Source organism: Plecotus auritus (genome assembly GCF_963455305.1).
Source record: "Plecotus auritus genome assembly, chromosome: 2".
In the NCBI taxonomy this organism is placed as follows: domain Eukaryota; kingdom Metazoa; phylum Chordata; class Mammalia; order Chiroptera; family Vespertilionidae; genus Plecotus; species Plecotus auritus.
Window position 1 is genome coordinate 319,476 of NC_137771.1, and position 18,524 is coordinate 337,999.

Below are 18,524 nucleotides of genomic sequence, written 5' to 3' on the forward strand. Positions count from 1 at the left end.
CCTTGGGTCGGGCGTGTCGGGCTGAGAGGCGGGGCAAAGGCAAAGCGCAGGCGCGGAGCCACCGGGGCGTGGCCAGACTCTGTGCGCACGCGCACAGGCCCACGTGCGGCCTCCGGTCCACTGGGTTCTTGGTCCGGTCCCGCCGGGCCATGGGCTCGGGCCCGGCCGCGGGCTCGGTGCGGGCGCGCTACCTCGTGTTCTTCCAGTACTTGGGCACCGACTTCAAGTATGTCCCGACATCCCGTGCCCGCAGCCCACGGGGAAGCGCGGGAGCTGGTCCCCAAGGGCAGAGGGGGCGGGAGCTTTAGGATCTGCACTTCCGGCCTCGCCGGCACGGGCCGGGAGTGGCCGTGGTGGCCGCTTAAAGTGGGGCCGGGCGGGGCGGTCTCTACCCGCTAACCTGCCCCCGCCTCTGCCCACAGTGGGAGCGCGGCTGTCAGGGGCGCCCAGCGTGCGGTCGGGGTCCAGAACTACCTGGAGGTGAGCGCCGGCCTGTGGCCTGGGAGGGAGGAGGGCGACCGGTGCCGGTGGGAACTCGGGGTCTTCGCCTCGCGCTGACCCCGCAGGAGGCCGCCGAGAAGCTGAAGTCGGTCGTGCCGGTCAAGTTCATCATCTCCAGCCGCACGGATGCTGGGGTCCACGCCCTGAGCAATGCTGCGCACCTGGACGTGCAGCGCCGCTCGGGCCTGCCGCCCTTCTCACCCGAGGTCCTGACCGAGGCGCTCAACACCCACCTGAAGCACCCCGCCATCCGGTGAGCACCCCCTGCTCTGACCTACGCATCCACCGCGGCTAGAGGCTGAGTCAGGAAGGACTTTGTCTGGACAGACTTTCTCGGGGTATTGGGGGAGATACCAAGGGGGCACGTGTGGGCGGGTGTCATGTCCCTGGTGTTACTCCCACAGGGTCCTGCAGGCCTTCCGTGTGCCCAGTGACTTTCATGCCCGCTACTGTGCAACATCCAGGACCTACCTGTACCGCCTGGTCACCGGCTGCCCCGGGTACGACCAGCTATCTGTGTTTGAGCGAAACCGATGCTGGGCCCTGCGAGCAGAGTGAGTGTGGGTGTGTGTGGCAGTGGAGGGGGGGTGCCAGGCCCACCGGGCTGGCCACTTCCTCCTGACCACTCACCTGGCTCCCTGCAGCCGCTTGGACGTGGCTGCCATGCGGGAGGCTGCCCAGCACCTCCTGGGGACACACGACTTCAGCGCCTTCCAGTCGGCTGGCAGCCCCTCTACCAGCTCAGTGCGCACACTGCGTCGAGCCTCAGTGTCCCTGGACCCAGCCGGTCCCTTTGTCCTCCCCCAGGAGAGCAGGTGAGGAGAGCAGCCTGTAGGCTGGTCTGGAGGCCATGGAGGCTGTATCAGGCCCAGCACCTTCCCTGGCCAACCCGGAGCCTCCCTGCCCCCTGGTCCCTCCCTGGCTCTCCTGCTGGGCAGTCTGGACTTGCAGCTGCTAGAATGACAGGTGAGGGCTGACAGCATGGCCTCCTCCTGCAAGGACCCAGCCTGGAGTGGGGCCCGTCAGTGGTACAAGTAGGGGCCTTCCCAGGCACAGTGGACTGTGCAGAGGCAGGATGTCCTGGGCACCCGCTGGGGGCGTGTTCCCGCAGCTGTGCCTCCCCCTCCCCCCACCCCCGGGGCTGGAGAACAGGACGAGGGCTGCTTTCCCTGAGGGCTCCCAGCCCTGCCCCGAGCTCACCGCTGGGGATGGGTCTTGGCAGCTGCTGACAAGGTCCTGCTGGGGGAGCACCAGGCATTGGTTCTGGCCCAGCCTGACAAGGTTGGTTCCACTGTCCCAGGGGCCTCTGGTCACATGGCAGCTGCTGACTTCTAGAACCTTCCTAGTTTAGGTCAGCTCTCTAAAGGGAGGAGGGTCTTCTGCACGGTCAGCCTTAGACATGTCAGAGCCCCGAGCTGATGCCAGGACCTTAGCATCTCCCCGAGGCCGTCCCCACCGCAAGGCCCCCTTCTGCTCCTTTCCCTCTCACAAGGGATAGTTGTCTGGGTTCACGTCTCCCTTAGGAGGCCCCTGGGGTGGAAGACAGGGTGGGTACGTCTTCCTGGGCCCTCTGCCCTGCCCAGCCCACTTCCCTCGTCGGGAGCCAAACCAGGCTGGGGCTGCCCTGCGGCCCCGACATCACAGGTGCCTGTGTCCCCAGGAGGCTGCAGTTCTGGAGCTTGGAGTTTGAGAGCCAGTCCTTCCTGTACAGACAGGTGGGCTCTGTGCGGGGCCCTCCGGGGGGAGGGGGGAACTCGGGCCCGGACGGCAGGCTGAGCCTTGGGTTGCAGGTGCGGAGGATGACAGCGATCTTGGTGGCCGCGGGGCTGGGGGCTGTGACACCTACTCAGGTGAAGATGGTTCTCCAGAGCCGGGACCCGCTGGGCAGGCACCAGACACATGTGGCCCCAGCCCACGGCTTGTTCCTGAAGTCGGTGCTATTCGAGGGCCTCAGAGACCTCGGTAAGAGGTGCCTGGGAAGGCCCCTACTTGTACCCACTGACGGGCCCCACTCCAGGCTGGGTCCTTGCAGGAGGAGGAGCCCATGCTGTCACAGCCCTCCCCTGTCATTCTAGCAGCTGGGAGTCCAGACTGTGCCCAGCAGGAGAGCCGGGGACCAGGGGGCAGGGAGGCTCCGGGTTGGCCAGAAGACTTCAGGCTGGAGACCAGCGGCCCGAAGGCAGGCGGCCTGGAGTGAGGTGCCCATGCCCCTTAGAGCCAGAGCCCCCTCAGCCCATACCCCCCCCCCAAATCCCCAGTGGGAGGGGGGCTCCCAAGCTGACCTAGGATCTGTCCACAGGTCCTGCCTCCAGCAGTTCCAAAGCTTCTGGCCTCATGGTTTGCAGCAGGCGTCCTCAAACTGCGGCCCGCCGAGGACATTTATCCGGCCCGCCGGGTGCCACTGCCTGTGCTGCTTAGCCGACACGTCCCGGGCCCGCAGTGCGCATAGGAATTTGTTCATAGTTTTTTTTTTTAAACTATAGTCTGGCCCTCCAACGGTCTGAGGGACAGTGAACTGGCCCCGTTTTTAAAAAGTTTGAGGACCCCTGGTTTGCAGGGTCCATAGTACGGAAGCCACAGATGGCGCCCAGGTGCCGAGCCCAGGTCAGAGCCCCCACGGCTCACTCGGCCTGGCCACTGGACCCTGCCTGGTTCTGCATACCACATGCCCTGTGTTGTCAAGCACTCGGCTGCCTGGGGGCCACAGCAGGCCTCCTGCTCCCCAAGCCCCCAGCACCCTGCGTGCCCATCTGCCCCAGGTGGGCAGCCCTGGGCGTAGATGCAGGAAACCGGTGTGAGCACCAAGACGGGAAGACAAGCAGCCTTCGGTTCTGTCAATAGGAATTAACGTAATAAAATAAAACGTGAAGGTCTTTAGGGTTTTTTATTTCTCCCACCCAGAACGGCCACTCGGGCAGACATGGGACACTGGTGCTGCCCCACATGAGGCTGTGGCCTGCTGCGGGCTGCACATCCACAGAGGGAAGCCCAAGGCACAGACACTGTCCTGCAGTGGAAGCCCAGGCCCCCTGGCTGGGCGAGGGAAGGGCAGGCAGCCTGCAGCGGTCAGCTGCCTCCGCTGGGGGCTGGGGGCAGGCCCTTCTTGAGCAGAGATGTGAGGTAGCTCCCCAGCTCTTCGTCCTACAAGGGGACACAGGCGCTGTAGTCCCGGCCTCCCCACCTAGGCAGCCCAGGCTGAAGGTGTGACCCCGCCTGTCCTGACCCACTGCAAGCTTCCTGGGTCCTGCACGCACCTGGTAGGTCCAGGAGACCAGCAGCACCTTGGTGCCCGGGTCCTCGGAGTGGGCGGCGGCCTGGACGAGGATGGACTCCACGGTCACCGAGCCGTCAGGGAGGTGCTGCACACAGTGGTCTTTGAGGAGGCTGCATGGAGATGAGGTCAGCCCCTGCCCCCTGAGAGGCCCCCTCCCCCTGAGAGCCCCCCCCCCCCCGCCCATGGAGACAAGGTCAGGCCCCACCCCTTGAGGCCCCCTCCCCCCAGAGGGGCCAGGCTGCGCCCACCTCTTCAGGTGGCTGTAGACACGCATGGCCATCTCCTGCTCCTTGCGTGAGTCATGCAGGTGCACACGGCAGGTGAAGCGCAGCTGGTGCTCGGCCAGGCCCAGCTCCTTGAGGGCCTGCTCAGAGGACACCAGCCGGAAGTTCTGCGGGGCAGGGGCAGGGTCACGTCAGAGCACGCAGGAGCCCCTACCCGCCCCCGCCGCGCCTGCCCTGCCGCGCACTCACGCTGTCCTTCATGATCAGGGTGCCGTGCAGGAGCCGCGGCTTCTTGGCATCAGGGAGAAGCCCTTCAGAGAAGAGCAGGGATCAGAGCTGCCAGGGCCCACCGCCTGCCTGGCTCCGCCCAGCGGGCATGCCTGCCCCACTTACCCTGCGCCATTTCCCGCTTTAGCAGCCCCAGCGAGATGCCCACGGGGATGCTGGGGCTTGTGGGCAGGGTCACGGTCTCGCCATTGGCCGGCATGTAGCAGCTGACTCCTGGGCCAGGGGCAGAGAGCACATCAGGTCAGGCTGGCCAGCCCCGCCATGCCGACCCCGTGGGGCAACCCTGCCTGCACCCCGGCACCCGCCGAGCCCTCCCCCCACCATCGGCTGCCTACGGAACTCCTGTTCGATCTTCTGCTTCAGGAATTCCATCTTCTTGGCCTCGCCGTGCACCAGCAGCACGCGCTCGGGCTCCGCCTGGCCCACCAGCTGCATGATGCCCTTGGCGTCCGCGTGGGCGCTGAAGGACATGTACTCCACCTGCATCCGGACCTCCAGCTGCAGCGGCACAGGGCACAGGCTGTCAGCACCCACCCAAGAGGGGCCTGGGGAGCTGGGGGAGGGTGGCACTCACCACCTGCCGCCCCTCCATCTCCAGCTTGCGCTGCCCGCTGAGGATCTTGTGGCCCACGGTGCCCTGCACGCAGTAGCCCGGCATGATGACCTGCAGGCAGAAAAGGGTAGAGCTGCTAGCCACGTGCATGGCCTCGCTCTCCTGCCTGGGGCTGAGCACCACGACCCCTGCTCAGGGGGGGATCCTGACGCTAGACGGGCAGACAGTGACGTCTGAGCTGCCTGGCTGGACACTGGGCCCCAGGTACTGCACCCCTCCTGACAGCAGCAGTGTTCCCCAGCCGGGGAGCCCCTGCTCCCCACCTCTGCCCAACCTCAGGCCCTCCAAGGAGCCATCCCAGACCCCTCACCATGTTCTTCTCGTTCCCGGCCCACTTCCGGAAGATCTGCAGGGACTGCCCAGCATGCAGCATCCCGGGTGTGGCAAACACGACCTAGGGTGACCATGGGGGCAGTCAGGGCAGCCCACGCCACAGCTGACCAAGAACCAGGCTCTGCAGCACATCTGGTCCTCCCCTTCCATCAGGGCCTCCTGCTCCACCCACTTCTCCCTCCTGCCCCAACACCCGTCTTTCCTCCAGCACCGCGTGCCCCACTCCACGGGGAGGCGGGGGAGGGGGGGCAGGCAGGGACCCCTGGCAGGCCCCAGACGAGGAGGAACACGCTGTGGACGTGGTGCTGGCCCAGGCCCAGCCCCAGCCTGGGGGCATGCCTTGGCTGCAGCAGGCACAGAAGCCAGGGCCTCACCATTGGGCCCGGGTTGTCGGCAAAAGCTCGGTCGAAGGCCTTGATGTGCTTGAACTCGAACATGTTCCGCTGGACGAAGGTCTTCCGGATCTTCTGGTTGGTCCAGGTGATGAAGAGCTTGTAGTAGTGGTTGGCCTTCTCGGTCAGGCCGGTGGAGAAGTAGATGGGGGCCTTCAGGTTCATGCGCTCCCTGTGGGCAGTGTGGGCCGCCGTGGAGGAGCCGCCAGGGCCGGACCAGCATGTCCCCCCACGCCCTCCGTCTGCCTCCTCCTCTAGGGCGTCAGGGCTGACGTGTGTGGAGGCCTCAGTGCAGGATGGTGGTGCCCATGTGCTGTTCTGGGCCCCCAGGCTCAGGCTGGCCCCACAGCCCCACCCTACCGCCCACTCAGACCAGGGCTCCCAGAAGCTGCCCGCTGCACCCACCAGAAGGTCTCCAGCAAGATGCAGAGCTCCTGAGCGCGGCCCAGCGCAAACACGGGGATCAGCACCTGCAGTGGGCAAGGCTGGCGTGGGTAGAGGCCCTGGCCACCCTGCTCACCCAGGCAGAGCTCATGTGAGAACACGGTGGCTGGGCAGTGGCCACCTTCTTGGGCAGCAGCCGTGAAGACTAGCCCTGCTGGCAGTGCCTGTGGCCGGAGGCCACGTCCACTGAGAGGTCATGGCCAGGCATCCCTGAGAGCTGGAGGCCCCCCTACATCCTGCCCCCCCGACTCCTGCCTCCAGCCACACTCGATCCCAAAGGGACCCAGGTGGACACTCTGGCCAGCCCTGTGGTGGGACCTGAGATGAGGGGAAACCAGTACCCCAGAGGGTCAAAGGGCGCTTCTCTTCCCAACAGGAGTAGGGCCTCCCCCGGCCCAGAACCTCAGCACCGTCTCCACCTCTTGCCCTGCCGCCTGCTGCCCCTGCCGCGGCCGCTACCTTCCCGCCGCGCTCCACCGTCTCGTGGACCTTCTTCAGGAAGTCCCGCTCCCGGCAGCGCTTGGAGTCACGGATGGTTGTGGCGTATGTGGATTCTGTGATGAGCAGGTTGGGGCGGCATTTGTCAATCCAGGCGGCTCTGGAAGAGGGGGCATGGCCTGAGGGGGACAGTCCACACGGCCTCCAGGTGGGGAGCATCACGCCGGACCCAGCCCGCTCGGGCCAAGGCCTCCAGGACCCGAGGGCAGCCTCCTCTGCACAGGCCCAGCAGCAGGCAGGGCAGCCCTCGGGGGAAGACAGGAGAGACTCTGCCTCGCTCGGGGGACATTGGGGGGCGGGGGGGTGGCACTGGATGAAACCACCGCCTACTCACCCCAGGTGCCTACTCACCCCAGGTGCCGGTCCGGGGTCATGTTGTAGTCGCCCTGCAGGGGAGCAGCTCTCAGGAGGGGCCTCCTCTCCCCGCCCAGCAGCCCGCCTGTGCCCCGAGGGCGCCCACTGACCGTGTAGACCACTGACTCCGAGCCCACTTTGATCTGGAACATGGCTGCCCCCAGCACATGGCCGGCATAGTAGGCCTTGATCTGCAGCTCCTCGTCTACCTGGGAGGGGAGGGCTGGGTCAGGGCTGTGGCTGTGTGTCGGGGGGGGGGGCGGCAGGGGGAGGACCACAGAGGGGCTAGGAGGTAGCGGCACAAGCAGACCGCGGCATTCTGCGCCTGTCACCAACTCCGTTCCTCACAGATGACGCCCAGTCCTCAACCAAAAGCGACTCAACCCGAGAGAGGAGACAACGGGCCGGAAACAAGCTGCAGCAGCCCAGCCTCCGGGGCCCTGCAGTTCCCCGACGCAGGCTCTGCAAGGGCTGTGGGGAGCACATCCCCAGGGAAGACAGGAGACGGGGGACAGGGGACAGGAGGAAGAGTGTTGGTAAAGCCCAGCGGCGGGGCTCGGTGGCTGAGCGTCGACCATGAACAGGAGGTAATGGTGTGATTCCCGGTCAGGGCACATGCCCGGGCTGTGGGCCCGATCCCCAGTAAGGGGCGTGCAGGAGGCAGCTGGTCAGTGATTATCTCATCATTGTTTCCATCTCTCCCTCTCCCTTCCTCTCTGAAACCAATAAAAAAATATATATATTTTTTAAATCAGTCCAGCCCTGGCCAGTGTGGCTCAGTTGGCTGGAGCATCATCCCGGACATCAGGTTTGATCCCCAGTTAGAGTGCACATGGGAGGCAACCAATGATGTCTCTCATATCCATGTTTCTCTCTTCCTCTCTAAAAAAAGAAAATCAATAAAAACATATCCTTTAAGGAACTAGAAACACCAGTCAGAAAGGATATATGCACCCCTATATTCATAGCAGCACAATTCACCATAGCTAAGATTTGGAAACAGCCTAAGTGCCCATCAGCAGGTGAGTGGATCAGAAAACTATGGTACATCTACACGATGGAATACTACGCTGCTATAAAAGAAGGAATTCTTACCATTTGTAGCAACCTGGATGGAATTGGAGAACATTATGGTAAGTGAAATAAGCCAGGCAATGAAAGAAAAATACCACATGATCTCACTCACTTGTGGATAATAAAAAACATTATAAACTGATGAACAAAAAGATAGATACAGAGGCAGTAAAGCATCAAACAGACTGCCAAATTACAGCGGGAAGGTTAGGGAGAGGTGGGGGAAATAAGAGATCAACCGAAGGACTTGTATGCATGCATATAAGAATAATCAACGGATGCAAAACATTGGAGGGTGAGGGCATGTATGGGAGTGGGGTGGGGGGGCAATGGTAAGATATGTACACATATAATACCTTAATAAAATAAAAAACATATCCTTGGGTGAGGATTAAAACAGAAAAAAAAAGGCAATGAAAGAAAGGGAAGAATAGAGCAGGAAAGTGATGGGAAGCGAATGGTGACAGCACAGCCACCCCCCAGTTGCCTTCTGAAATGTGGGGGTCTAAGCGCTCGTCTAAAGGACAGGGTATCAGACTGGGTCTTAAAAACCCTGACCACACACTTACTTAAAAGAGCCACATTGAGAACGCGATGAAGGAAGATTGAAAGCGAAAAGACGGAAGGAGATATTCTATGCAAACATCAACCAAAGGTGGGGAGGTGGGAATGGTGTCAGCACATTTCCCAGAAAACAGACTCTAAGATGAAAAGCATTATGGGAGACTAGAGGCCCAATGCACGAATTTGTGCACCAGTGGGGTCCCTCTCCCTGGCCTGTGGGATTGGGCCGAAACCGGCTCTCTAACATTCCTGAGGGGTCCTGGATTGCGAGAGGGTGCAGGACAAGCCGAGGGACCCCACCAGGGGCCCCACGATCGGCCGGGGAGGGACCGTGGGAGGGCTCTGGGGCATGTCCGGCCTGTCTCACTCAGTCCCAATAGGCTGGACCCCAATGGCAAGCTACCCTACCTGTCAGAGTGTCTGCCCCCTGGTGGTCAGTGCACATAACAGCAAGCGGTTGAGTGGCCTTAACATATCATTAGCATATTACGCTTTGATTGGTTGAATGGACAACTGGACACTTAGCATATTAGACTTTTATCATATAGGATAAACATACACACTTCATATGGACAGATGTTCAAACAGGATAAAATGACCCAAAATGTGTAGGTACCTAACACCAAGCAAAACCCACAGACTCTAAGGAAACAGACAAACCCAACATCTCTCATAAATGCTGCCACTTAACGCCCTCGCCTGCTGCCAGCCATCCGTCTGCCCCAGACGCGCGTGCACAGAGCAGTGACTGAGACGGAGCCCAAACCCCACAGCCCAGCTCCATCCAGTCCCTGCCTCCCCGGCCAGCACACAGGAGCTCTGTCCTGCTCAGACGCCCGAGTGCCCCACCAGCCGCCCCTCGCCTGCTGCCCCCCGGGGGCCCCCAGGCCTGACACACTGACCTGGACCGTCTGGTGGAGGCGCACGGCCACCACCTTCTTCATGCAGTCCTTGATCATCTGGGAGGTGAAGAAGTTGGCCTCGCCCTTCTTGTCCACGGCGATCTTGCGGTAGTCCTCCAGCAGGATGGGGCAGATGGCCTGGGTGGGGTGGGTCATGTAGATGGGCCCGTCGTAGCCCACCATCTCGCTGAAGTAGGGCAGCGCCCCGCAGTGGTCCAGGTGGAAGTGGCTGGGGGCGCAGCAGGGTCAGCGGCCACTGCACCCACCCCTCACAGCCCCTCCTCACCAGCTCCACTCGGATCACCCCGCCCGCCCATCCATCCTTCCATTCACTCGCTCACTGAGGGCTCACTGTGCACCAGGCATGTGCTAAGTGCTGGGGATGGGGAACGAGCAGACAGAAAGAAAAGCGGCCTCCCTGGACCTTACAGTCTAAACACCTAGCTCAGCAATGAGCACGTAAACAGTTAAAATGTGTGTCACACAGCGACACGTTCTGGAAGAAACAGAAAGCAGCTGAAAGGACAGGCACCGGAGCCACCGCCTCACTGCTGCAGATGGGCCGGTCGTAGCCACCATGTGGAGGCCTGACGTGGCCTCATCGTCCTGGGCACCTGGGCTCTCCTCCACAACACTTGGGGGCATAGCACTGTGTCCCCCTCCCCCCAAAAAGCTGACTGCAGCCCACCAAGCAGCAGCCATGAACACCTATGACCACACACACAGACACCACCTCCAGGGCCAGCATCCAGAGGGAGGGCCAGGCCTGGGGCGAGCCACAAGGCAACTGGCACAGAGCCCACCCAGCAACACCCCACCCCACAGTCTGCAGCCTCCGCAGGCCAAGCAGGGAAGGCTCGAGCCAGCCCAGCCCAGCCCTGTCCTCCAGCCCTGTCCCCCAGCCCCGTCATCCCAGCCCCGAACCCCAGCCCTGTCACCCCAGCCCCGTCCTCACAGCCCCGTCCCCACAGCCCCATCCCCCAGCCCCGTCCCCCAGCCTGTGGCAGGCGCCCACCTGATTATCACACAGTCCAGGAAGTCGGTCAGCCGGCCGTTGCGGGTGATGTAGGAGAAGTCTGGGAAGCGCCTCTGAGGAATCCAGAGAAAGCGTCAGAACGCAGCGGCGGCCCAGCTCTCAGGTGACGGGCGGGGCAGCCAGTGCTCCAGGGAGGACACCAACACCCGGATCCGGCGGCGGCGGCGGCGCCAGGACCACTGCCTGCTCACAGCCTCTGAGCACAGGGGTCACAGCCCGCCACACACAGCCCTTCTCTGGACAGACTGACCCCAGGCAGGACACCCCATCTGTCATGTGATGGTGGGGCTGCCCAGGAATGGAGTGACCCCAGGCCCACCTGCCCCCTGCACTGCCCACTTGCCAAGACTGTGCCCATTCCGTGGATCAGAGCCTGAAACCCTAGGTCCCCCAGGTCCGCGCCAAGGGCTAGGCTGGGGGCAGGACCACCCCAGCCCCACAGGTGCCCCGGCCGCCCCCGCACAGGACTCACGTCATCGTTGAAGCCCATGTGCATTCCGCAGTCCAGCATGACGTTCTTGCCCCCAATGGAGACCAGGATGCAGCTCCGGCCGACGTCCTGGCCAGCCCCTGCAGGGACAGGGTCAGGGAGGTGCTGCTACATCCTTCCCATCCCCCACCGCCCTCTGCCCCTCCCCCAAAGGCCAAGGCCCAGCTGCCTGTCCCAGGCCCCCCTGGGCACTCTGGACCCCTGGCTGGCAGAGCCCTCGAGCTGGGAAATGACCTCATGGCGGCTGCGTGGACAACATGAGGCGAGAACACGCCACATCCACAGCAGACAGGAAGGGGAACGCGCAGGGAGGGGACAGAGCGCCAAGTCCTCCAAGTGCGTTCTGGCCTGAGTGCCCCCCCTCGCCTCCAGCCTCAGGCCCAGCCTCTGCTGCCAGGCTCGGATGGAAGGAGGCTGCAGCCACCTGCTGTGACCCACCCATTCCCTTGAAGGCCAAGGGCTGAGTAACAGGTGCTGGGCTGGCATGCCGGCGCGCTGGGGGCCTCACCACCCCTCCTGAAACCTGGGCTGAGAAGTCACTTGCAAGTCCTGAGCGGCCCCCGTGGGCTGCAGACCTCGCTGTCCGTCCTTGGTGCCACCGCAGAGGCTCCCAGGTGGCTCCGGCCTGGCCACGGGGAAGCATGGCCCAGCTGTCCGGCAACAACCAACTACAGGGACCAGACCTGAACCTGAGTCCCGTCCACTTCCTGACTGCCAAGCCTTGCCCGGCTGCTCCAGCCGCCACAGGGCACATCCAGGCACCTCCTAGGGCCAGCTGTGGCCTCAGGGACTGGAAGGAAATGGACACAACCTTGTACGGCCTGGTAACAGCAAATGGCCAGCTTTCTGCCGGCCACCTGGCCCTCTGTTGGCACCACACACACAGAGGTGACAGGACCATGGCCAGCGTAGGACGGGGACTGGTCCTGGAGAAGCTTATCCCCATGACAACAGCAGGGATGCCAGCCAAGGGCTCTGCCTGTGTGCCTCAGGCAGCCCAGCCACGGTGGCAGCCCGGAGGTCCCTTACAGGCCTGCTCCTGTCTCCACCAGGACAGGCCGCCCGCTGGCAGTGGTCGCTGTCTGCTCCCTGCATGCCAGCTCAGGGGCCCTCCAGACATTTGTGGGGGGGGAAGGGCCACCCGTCTGGTGGGATCCACCTCTGCCCCTGATGCATGGCTCCTAAGCATGGACCAGAGACGGCCTTCGGACTCCAGAGCCTAGCTCCTAGGCCGTGGCCACTGTCCCCCAACGACCACCTCGGGAGCTTGAACTGGGCGGGAGGTGTGGGGAACAGAGTCCGGGCACACACAGGGGCAGGACTCAAGAGAAAAGAAAGGAGACCGCCTGCCTGCAGGGAGCGCAGGGTCCAGGGCCAGGAGACAGACGGTGAGCACACAGACAAGACACGCCGAGCCCACCAGCAGGAGGTGAGTGCCAGGGGGGTAAGGTGGGCAGGGAAGGGGCCACAGAAACTTCCAGAACCATGACAGGCTTAGGACTTCCCAGCAGGGTGGGACAGCAGCGGGGAGGCAGGTGTGCCAAGGCCCGGTGGCCCCGGTGATTTCGGAGACTGTCCCTGGCCCAGGTTGGCCAGGGAGCCCACAAACAAGGCAGAAACTGGCGAAGGGAGAAGCAGTTCTAGTTTTGGTGGTGATGAGGCTGCATGACCTTGGGGGCACACCAGGTGCAGACTGGGGTCCGGGAAGCAAGAAAAAGGGAGGACTGTTAGAGGAGAGTGCTTGTTGACAAAACGGGAAAATGGAGAAGGGGCTGGAGGGAGGGTTCCGCAGAGTCCCCTGGAGATGAGCCGGGGGCAGGGGCAGGCGTGGGGCCAATGGCCAGAGGGAACCCTGCGCCAGCAGCTACAAGAGGCTGTGGGAGTGACATGCCCATGGTGGACTGAGATGTGTGCTCCCCCCACACCCGCCCCCCACCCCCGCGGCCGAGGGCGAGGGCTTGGGCAGGGGCGTTGGCTATGCGATGTGGCTGTCACAGCTCAGCGTCCCAGCTGGGGGCGGGCGGGCTCTTCCGAGGAAGAGCTCACACCACGAGGAAGAGCTCACACCACGAGCAAGGTGTGGAGGTGCGTGGGACCCCTGGTGTGAGCAGAGGAAAGGCCGGAGAGTCCTGGAGGGTGGCCAGCAGGTGGCAGCCCACTTGTTCCTGGAACCCTGGGCTCTGCGTGACCTTCCCGCCTTCGCACTGTTCTGGACAGTTCAGGCTTTTAAAAGTGCGCATGCAGCCCTGGCCGGTGTGACTCATGGGTTAGAGCATCACCCCAAGCACCGAAGGGTCAGGGTCAGATTCCTGATCAAGGGCACGTACCTGGGTTTCAGGTTCACCCCGGGCCCCATAGGGGTTCCTGTGGGAGGCAGCCAGTAGCAACCAGTCAATGTGTGTGTGTCTCTCCCCACTCCCTCCCTCTCCTCCTTCCCACTCTAAAAAGCAATGGGAAAAAACATCCTCAGGTGAGGAGTAATAACATAAACGTGCAAACGCATATCTTTTTCAAGAAGTAAAGCTATTTTTTTTTTTTAAGTCACGAGGTCACGTAATCCACGGTCTGATCTAAGGGTGGACCACCAGGCTGGATAGATGGGAGCCTGCAGGCGACCGGGCGTGAGGCAGGTGGAGCTGGCGAGCCAGGCGCAGGTGGGTGGGGGAAGTTGTGTGCAAAGGCGCGGCGAGCATGAGTCCACGCGCAAAGGAAGGGATGTGCGGCGCCCAGCCCAGGGCCCGCTTTAGGCGCCCTCGTCCTCGCTTCGCTGTTAGGAAAACGGGGGACGCAGCAAACTACCGGAACAGGACGCAACGCCAAGGCCGTCCCCCGAGCGGTTCTGCGCGCAGGACCCGAGCCAGCAGGGCAGGGGCGCGAGGCCCCGCGGCCACAGCTGCGGCCCGGGAGGGCGGCCCCCGCGCCCGGCCCCGGCAGATCACCGCCCGCCCGGCCCGGCGCCCTCACTCACCCAGGGGCGTGACTCTGATCTCGGGCATCCTGCCCCGCGCTCCCAGGCCTGTCGCCTCCGCGCTCACCGGCCGCCGCGTCCGCCGTCGCCGGGCAGGACCCGGATCGCCGGGACCCAAAGCGCAACACTAGAGCGCGGCTTGCGGTGACGCATTGCGCAGGCGTACCCCCGCCTCCACGGCGCCCACTTCCGGTGCGCCCGCCGGAAGTGTGGGCCGCGCATCCTGATTGGGTAGCGGGCGACCCACCCCGAGCGGCCCGAGCGGCCCGGGGCGGGGGGGCGTGTCCAGTGGCGGCGGCGGCGGCGGCGGCGGCGGCGGCGGCGGCGGCGGCGGCGGCGGCGGCGGCGGCGGCGGCGGCGGCGGCGGCGGCGGCGGCGGCGGCGGCGGCGACGGCGGCGGCGGCGACGGCGGCGGCGGCAGCCTAGGCATCGCAGGTGAGCGCGGGCGGCGGGCGCGGGTGGGCGCGGGTGGGCGCGGGTGGGCGCTGGGAACCGAGCCAGTCGGGCTGGGCATCGCTGCAAGGCGAGCGCGGGATCCCGGGCGCGGGAGAGGGCAGCCAAGGACCCGGCTCCCCGCCAGCCCGGACCCGGGACCCCGCACCCCGGGACCCTGCCCCATCCCTGGGCCTCAGCGGGAGCAGGATATGCCCAGGAACGGCCCCCACCCCACCCGAGCCCGGCGCCACCCGGCGCCCCTTTCCCAGGCGAGACTTGCGGGACTTCCTGGACCGGACTTGGCTCCCACCCTCTGGGCCTGGATGCAGGGGCGGGTGTTCCCTTCTCCTGGGAGACCGAAGCCTGCTGTCAGCCATAGGATTCGGGGGCTCGGGTCGCCCTCCCGCTGAACCCTGACCTCGGGCCCAGGGCTGCCCCTGGGGGAGCCCTGGCCGTGTCCTGCACCACTTTCCAGAGCTGGCCGGCTGCCATGCTCGGCTGCACTGCCCTTCCTGTTTCCAGGCTCTGAAAGGCTCCTGGCCGCCCTTGTGGGCTGCTGGCTTGGGCTCTGGGCAGGAAGGCCAGGCTCACAGGATGTCTGGTGGCCAGGAAGGTGGCCCTGAGTGCCTTGGAGACCATCTGCTCAGTGGGCAGAGAACGGAGGCCCTGGGGAATGGGGTGCTAGAAGTCTCCAGAGGGACATCTTCCTGAGGCCTGGCTGCCCCCACACCTGAGACGGAGTGAGCTCACCTCTGAGGGCTCCACCCCATGCCAGGCATTCAGGCCAACCCTTGGGGCCTGCAGGGCCTCAGCACCCACGGAGTCCAATCAGCCTGGACGGTGGACAGGGCAGGGCGTGCTGACCCTTTTTCCCCAGAGGTGAAGGACCCAGCCTTAGGATGGTGAGTGCCCTGCCCACAGAGTGGGAGGCAGAACCTGCCCAGCCACCCAGATGTCCGGTTCCTGGCTGCACAGTTTGGGTGGCCTCCCTCCCTCGCCAGGTCCCCGCAGGGCACCCAGCACCAAAGGCAGGGGAACCCCCAGGCCCAATGGGATGAGGGCTTATCATGGACTTGAGGTGAGATCCCGCCGAGTCCCCAGGGCCCATAAGAGCCACACTTCAGCGCCAGCCCTAGGCACGTGGAGAGGCAGGTGCTAGGGTGCTCAGTGGCACCCACTCGACGTGTGGGTGCTTGGATGTTTGTGGAGCGACTGTATGAACGCAAGCAGAAACCAGAGCAGGAAAGGATCGGTGTCTGTCTAGCTGTCCAGCACACGCTGACCTGCAGCCTCAGTGCTGGCTTCCCGGATGGAGGCAGCTGTGAGCGGGGACGGGCCAGGCTGCCCAGCCCCCTCCCGGCCATCACACCTCACTTCACTGTCTTTTTACTCCTCCCCTCGTTACCCTGTCAGAATTTCCCGTCTTTGTTTTTTTTTTTTTAATATATTTTATTGATATTTCACAGAGAGGGAGAGGGATAGAGAGCTAGAAACATCGATGAGAGAGAAACATCGACCAGCTGCCTCCTGCACACCTCCCACTGAGGATGTGCCCGCAACCAAGGCACACGCCCTTGACCTGAATCGAACCCGGGACCCTCCAGTCCGCAGGCCGACGCTCTATCCACTGAGCCAAACCGGTTTTGGCTCCCGTCTTTGTTATTGCCTCACCCGCCCCCACTAAAATGTTGCCCTGACAAGGCTGGGCTGTTTTTTCTCTGTCACGGACACCCGAGCCTGCCTGGCTCTGGGTGGGGACTCAGCACGCATTTCTCCAAGTAGCGACCACAGACGTTCTCCTGAGAGAGAGACACACAACACCCGCATAAGCAGGAAAACCCGGCGGGAGATGCGTGTCCGAGGGACAGGGAGAGGCTGTGCCGAGGTCTGTGGGCCCCTGTTCCGGGAAGGGGCGTGGCAGGGTCAGGTGGGTGTCAGAGAGTGAGGTGGGCTCTTGGGGAGCAGTGGGACCCCAGCTGTTTCTCTCCTCCTGCTCCTGCCCCTCCCCCGAAGGAGTGAGCCAAGTCCCAGGGAGACAACCCCAGCCCCGGCCACAATGGACGACGTGGAGTCGGACTTCAACCTGAAGGTCGTCCTGGTCAGCTTCAAGCAGTGTCTCAACGAGAAGGAAGAGGTGCTGCTGGAGCACTACCTTGCCGGCTGGAGGGGGCTGGTCAGGTGCGTGGGGGCCAGGGCCAGGTGGGGCTTCCCTGGCCACACCCCTGGGGGGCGGAGCCCTGCTGCACCGGGGGCCCAGCCTCTGCCTCCCCTCCCTCGCAGGTTCCTGAACAGCCTGGGCGCCATCTTCTCCTTCATCTCCAAGGACGTGGTGACGAAGCTGCAGGTGATGGAGCGTCTGTGCAGCGGCCCCCAGCGGGACCACTACAGCAGCCTGCAGTCCATGGTGGCCTACGAGGTGGGCAACCAGATGGTGGACCTGGAGCGCCGCTCCCGCCACCCGGACTCGGGCTGCCGGACGGTGCTGCGGCTGCACCGGGCGCTGCGCTGGCTGCAGCTCTTCCTGGAGGGCCTGCGCACCAGCCCCGAGGACGCGCGCACCGCCGTGCTCTGCACCGACTCCTACAACGCCTCGCTGGCCGCCTACCACCCCTGGATCATCCGCCGGGCCGTCACCGTGGCCTTCTGCACGCTGCCCACGCGCAAGGTCTTCCTGGAGGCCATGAACGTGGGGTCCACCGAGCAGGCCGTGGCGATGCTGGGCGAGGCCCTGCCTTTCATCGAGCACGTGTACGACATCTCCCAGAAGCTCTACGCCGAGCACGCCCTGCTGGACCTGCCCTAGGGGCCAGCGGCCCGGCTCCCCTTCCCCGGGAGTCGGGCTGGGGCAGCCAGGGCCCCTCAGTCCCACTGCGAAGCTTTCTGGGGGTGCCGGGAGCAGAAACGCCACCGTTCCCCTGCCCGCTGAGCTTGTGGGGAGCCATGGGCCTGGCACGGCCCACTTGGGCTGCGGACAGAGAAGGCAGGCGCCGGCCGGCCAGGTGGGTGGGTGAAGGGCAGAAGGCAGGGAAGGGGGGGCAGGATCAGAGTCCACGCAAAAGCCCAAGAGGCTGCCCTCACCTGAGAGTCCAATCTGCGCAGCGGGGGTCCCAGGTCCGTGGAGAGCAGGCTCCTCACCCACCGACGATCCAGCCAGCGTGTGCCTCTCGGGCCCTTTGGGTCCTGGCGTCTGTGGCAGGCGGGCTGCCTGGGGCCCCTCTGTACCAGGCGGGCTGTCCCTGGGGCAGGGAGGGAGCCTGGGCAGCATTAGCCCTGCGTCTCGTCCCCTGCCCCCATCTCCGTAGCCAGGGGGAGCACAGGCCTGCCCTGCCTCCAGCCCTGCACGGCAGCCGCCTCCTGCGGCCACACTGCTCCCCCAGGCAGCTGCTTGTGAGTCTGCACAGCTCAGCCCGGAGCCCCCGGGAGCCCCTGCCTGCTGGGCCAGCTGGCCTCCCCGGCACCCAATGCTGCATCCCCTCTCCCTGCCCCGTGCTGCCCGTCCCCTGGAGCCCAGAGACCCAGGGTGCACGACAGCGGGGCCTGGACCTCTTTGCCTGACGGCTGGCAGACGGGCACACCCAGCCTGGCCTGCCCACTGGCTCTTCACTGTAACCTCAGGACCCTGGTGCCACAGCGGTGCCGTGCAGCGCCCGCACACGCGTGTGAGCACGCGTGTGAGCTTGCGGGGACCCTTGAACACTGCAATACGGGTGATGACTTTCCCAACGTGAATAAATGACAGTTACAGAAGCACATCCTGCACTCCAGGGTGGGGGTGCGGCGTGAGCCCCGCGTCTGCTTGCCAGGGAGGCAGGGGGGTGGCTGAGCCCACAGCCAGGACTGAAGGGCAAGGCAGCCACAGGGAGTCAGCCCCCCACCATGGTCTGACCTCTACCAGGGTCATGGAACTAACATTTCATTGGTGAGAAGACAGACGGAGCACCTGAGGGGCTGAGCTGGGCCGGCCCAGGGGGGTGGGGCTGCTCTGCCACACAGTGTCGGAGGGTCCCCTTGATCACTGCACCCCAATATCCGGGCCCCAATGCAGTGCCGGCTCTGCCGCTGCACCCACAGCAGGCAGAGCCGAGCCCCAGGTGGTGCCAGCACAGGCCAATGACAATGCAGGACTTGCTGGGA

General features: G+C 64.3%; 3 protein-coding genes across 9 annotated transcripts; 2 read left to right on the forward strand and 1 right to left on the reverse strand.

Annotated features, from left to right (window-relative positions):
* Positions 1-66: 66 nt before the first annotated feature.
* On the forward strand, positions 67-3,374 carry PUSL1 (pseudouridine synthase like 1). 6 transcript variants are annotated; one of them, XM_080657879.1, is made up of 9 exons: positions 67-226; positions 423-480; positions 567-754; positions 906-1,001; positions 1,146-1,316; positions 2,162-2,216; positions 2,292-2,463; positions 2,580-2,699; positions 2,801-3,374. In XM_080657879.1, exons 1-8 carry the CDS (start codon positions 150-152, stop codon positions 2,696-2,698), a joined length of 936 nt encoding a protein of 311 aa, XP_080514005.1. In that variant the 5' UTR covers positions 67-149; the 3' UTR covers position 2,699; positions 2,801-3,374. The 6 variants fall into 6 exon arrangements, with proteins under 6 accessions (XP_080514005.1, XP_080514003.1, XP_080514001.1 ...); XM_080657875.1 differs by having other exon boundaries at positions 95-226; positions 906-1,055; positions 2,577-2,699; XM_080657876.1 differs by having other exon boundaries at positions 95-226; positions 906-1,055.
* Positions 3,362-14,145, reverse strand: INTS11 (integrator complex subunit 11). Of its 2 annotated transcripts, none has more exons than XM_080657874.1 (17): positions 13,956-14,145; positions 10,970-11,067; positions 10,477-10,550; positions 9,462-9,690; positions 7,032-7,130; positions 6,919-6,953; positions 6,529-6,667; positions 6,031-6,095; positions 5,608-5,797; positions 5,211-5,294; positions 4,862-4,951; positions 4,623-4,785; positions 4,393-4,500; positions 4,249-4,310; positions 4,024-4,166; positions 3,756-3,885; positions 3,362-3,642 (listed from the first exon to the last, which is right to left on the reverse strand). In XM_080657874.1, the coding sequence occupies exons 1-17, from the start codon at positions 13,981-13,983 to the stop codon at positions 3,568-3,570; spliced, it is 1,812 nt and encodes a 603-aa protein (XP_080514000.1). In that variant the 5' UTR covers positions 13,984-14,145; the 3' UTR covers positions 3,362-3,567. The 2 variants fall into 2 exon arrangements, 1 of the variants encoding a protein (XP_080514000.1); XR_013960030.1 differs by having other exon boundaries at positions 3,368-3,642; positions 3,756-3,860; positions 13,956-14,136.
* Positions 14,146-14,341: 196 nt separating this feature from the next.
* Positions 14,342-18,170, forward strand: CPTP (ceramide-1-phosphate transfer protein). Its single transcript, XM_080654791.1, has 3 exons — positions 14,342-14,390; positions 16,404-16,568; positions 16,671-18,170. Exons 2-3 carry the CDS (start codon positions 16,447-16,449, stop codon positions 17,191-17,193), a joined length of 645 nt encoding a protein of 214 aa, XP_080510917.1. The 5' UTR covers positions 14,342-14,390; positions 16,404-16,446; the 3' UTR covers positions 17,194-18,170.
* The last annotated feature ends 354 nt before the right edge of the window (positions 18,171-18,524 follow it).

Coding starts and splice junctions, on each gene's coding strand:
- INTS11 (XM_080657874.1), bottom strand. CDS start 13,983: ATGCCCGAGATCAGAGTCACGCCCCTGG. Junction 11,068..13,955: donor GATCAGAGTCACGCCCCTGG/GTGAGTGAGGGC, acceptor CTGTCCCTGCAG/GGGCTGGCCAGGACGTCGGC. Junction 6,954..7,031: donor CGGAGTCAGTGGTCTACACG/GTCAGTGGGCGC, acceptor GCTCCCCTGCAG/GGCGACTACAACATGACCCC.
- CPTP (XM_080654791.1), top strand. CDS start 16,447: ATGGACGACGTGGAGTCGGACTTCAACCTGAAGGTCGTCCTGGTCAGC. Junction 16,569..16,670: donor GGCTGGAGGGGGCTGGTCAG/GTGCGTGGGGGC, acceptor CCTCCCTCGCAG/GTTCCTGAACAGCCTGGGCG.
- PUSL1 (XM_080657875.1), top strand. CDS start 150: ATGGGCTCGGGCCCGGCCGCGGGCTCGGTGCGGGCGCGCTACCTCGTG. Junction 755..905: donor CTGAAGCACCCCGCCATCCG/GTGAGCACCCCC, acceptor TTACTCCCACAG/GGTCCTGCAGGCCTTCCGTG. Junction 2,464..2,576: donor CGAGGGCCTCAGAGACCTCG/GTAAGAGGTGCC, acceptor CTGTCATTCTAG/CAGCTGGGAGTCCAGACTGT.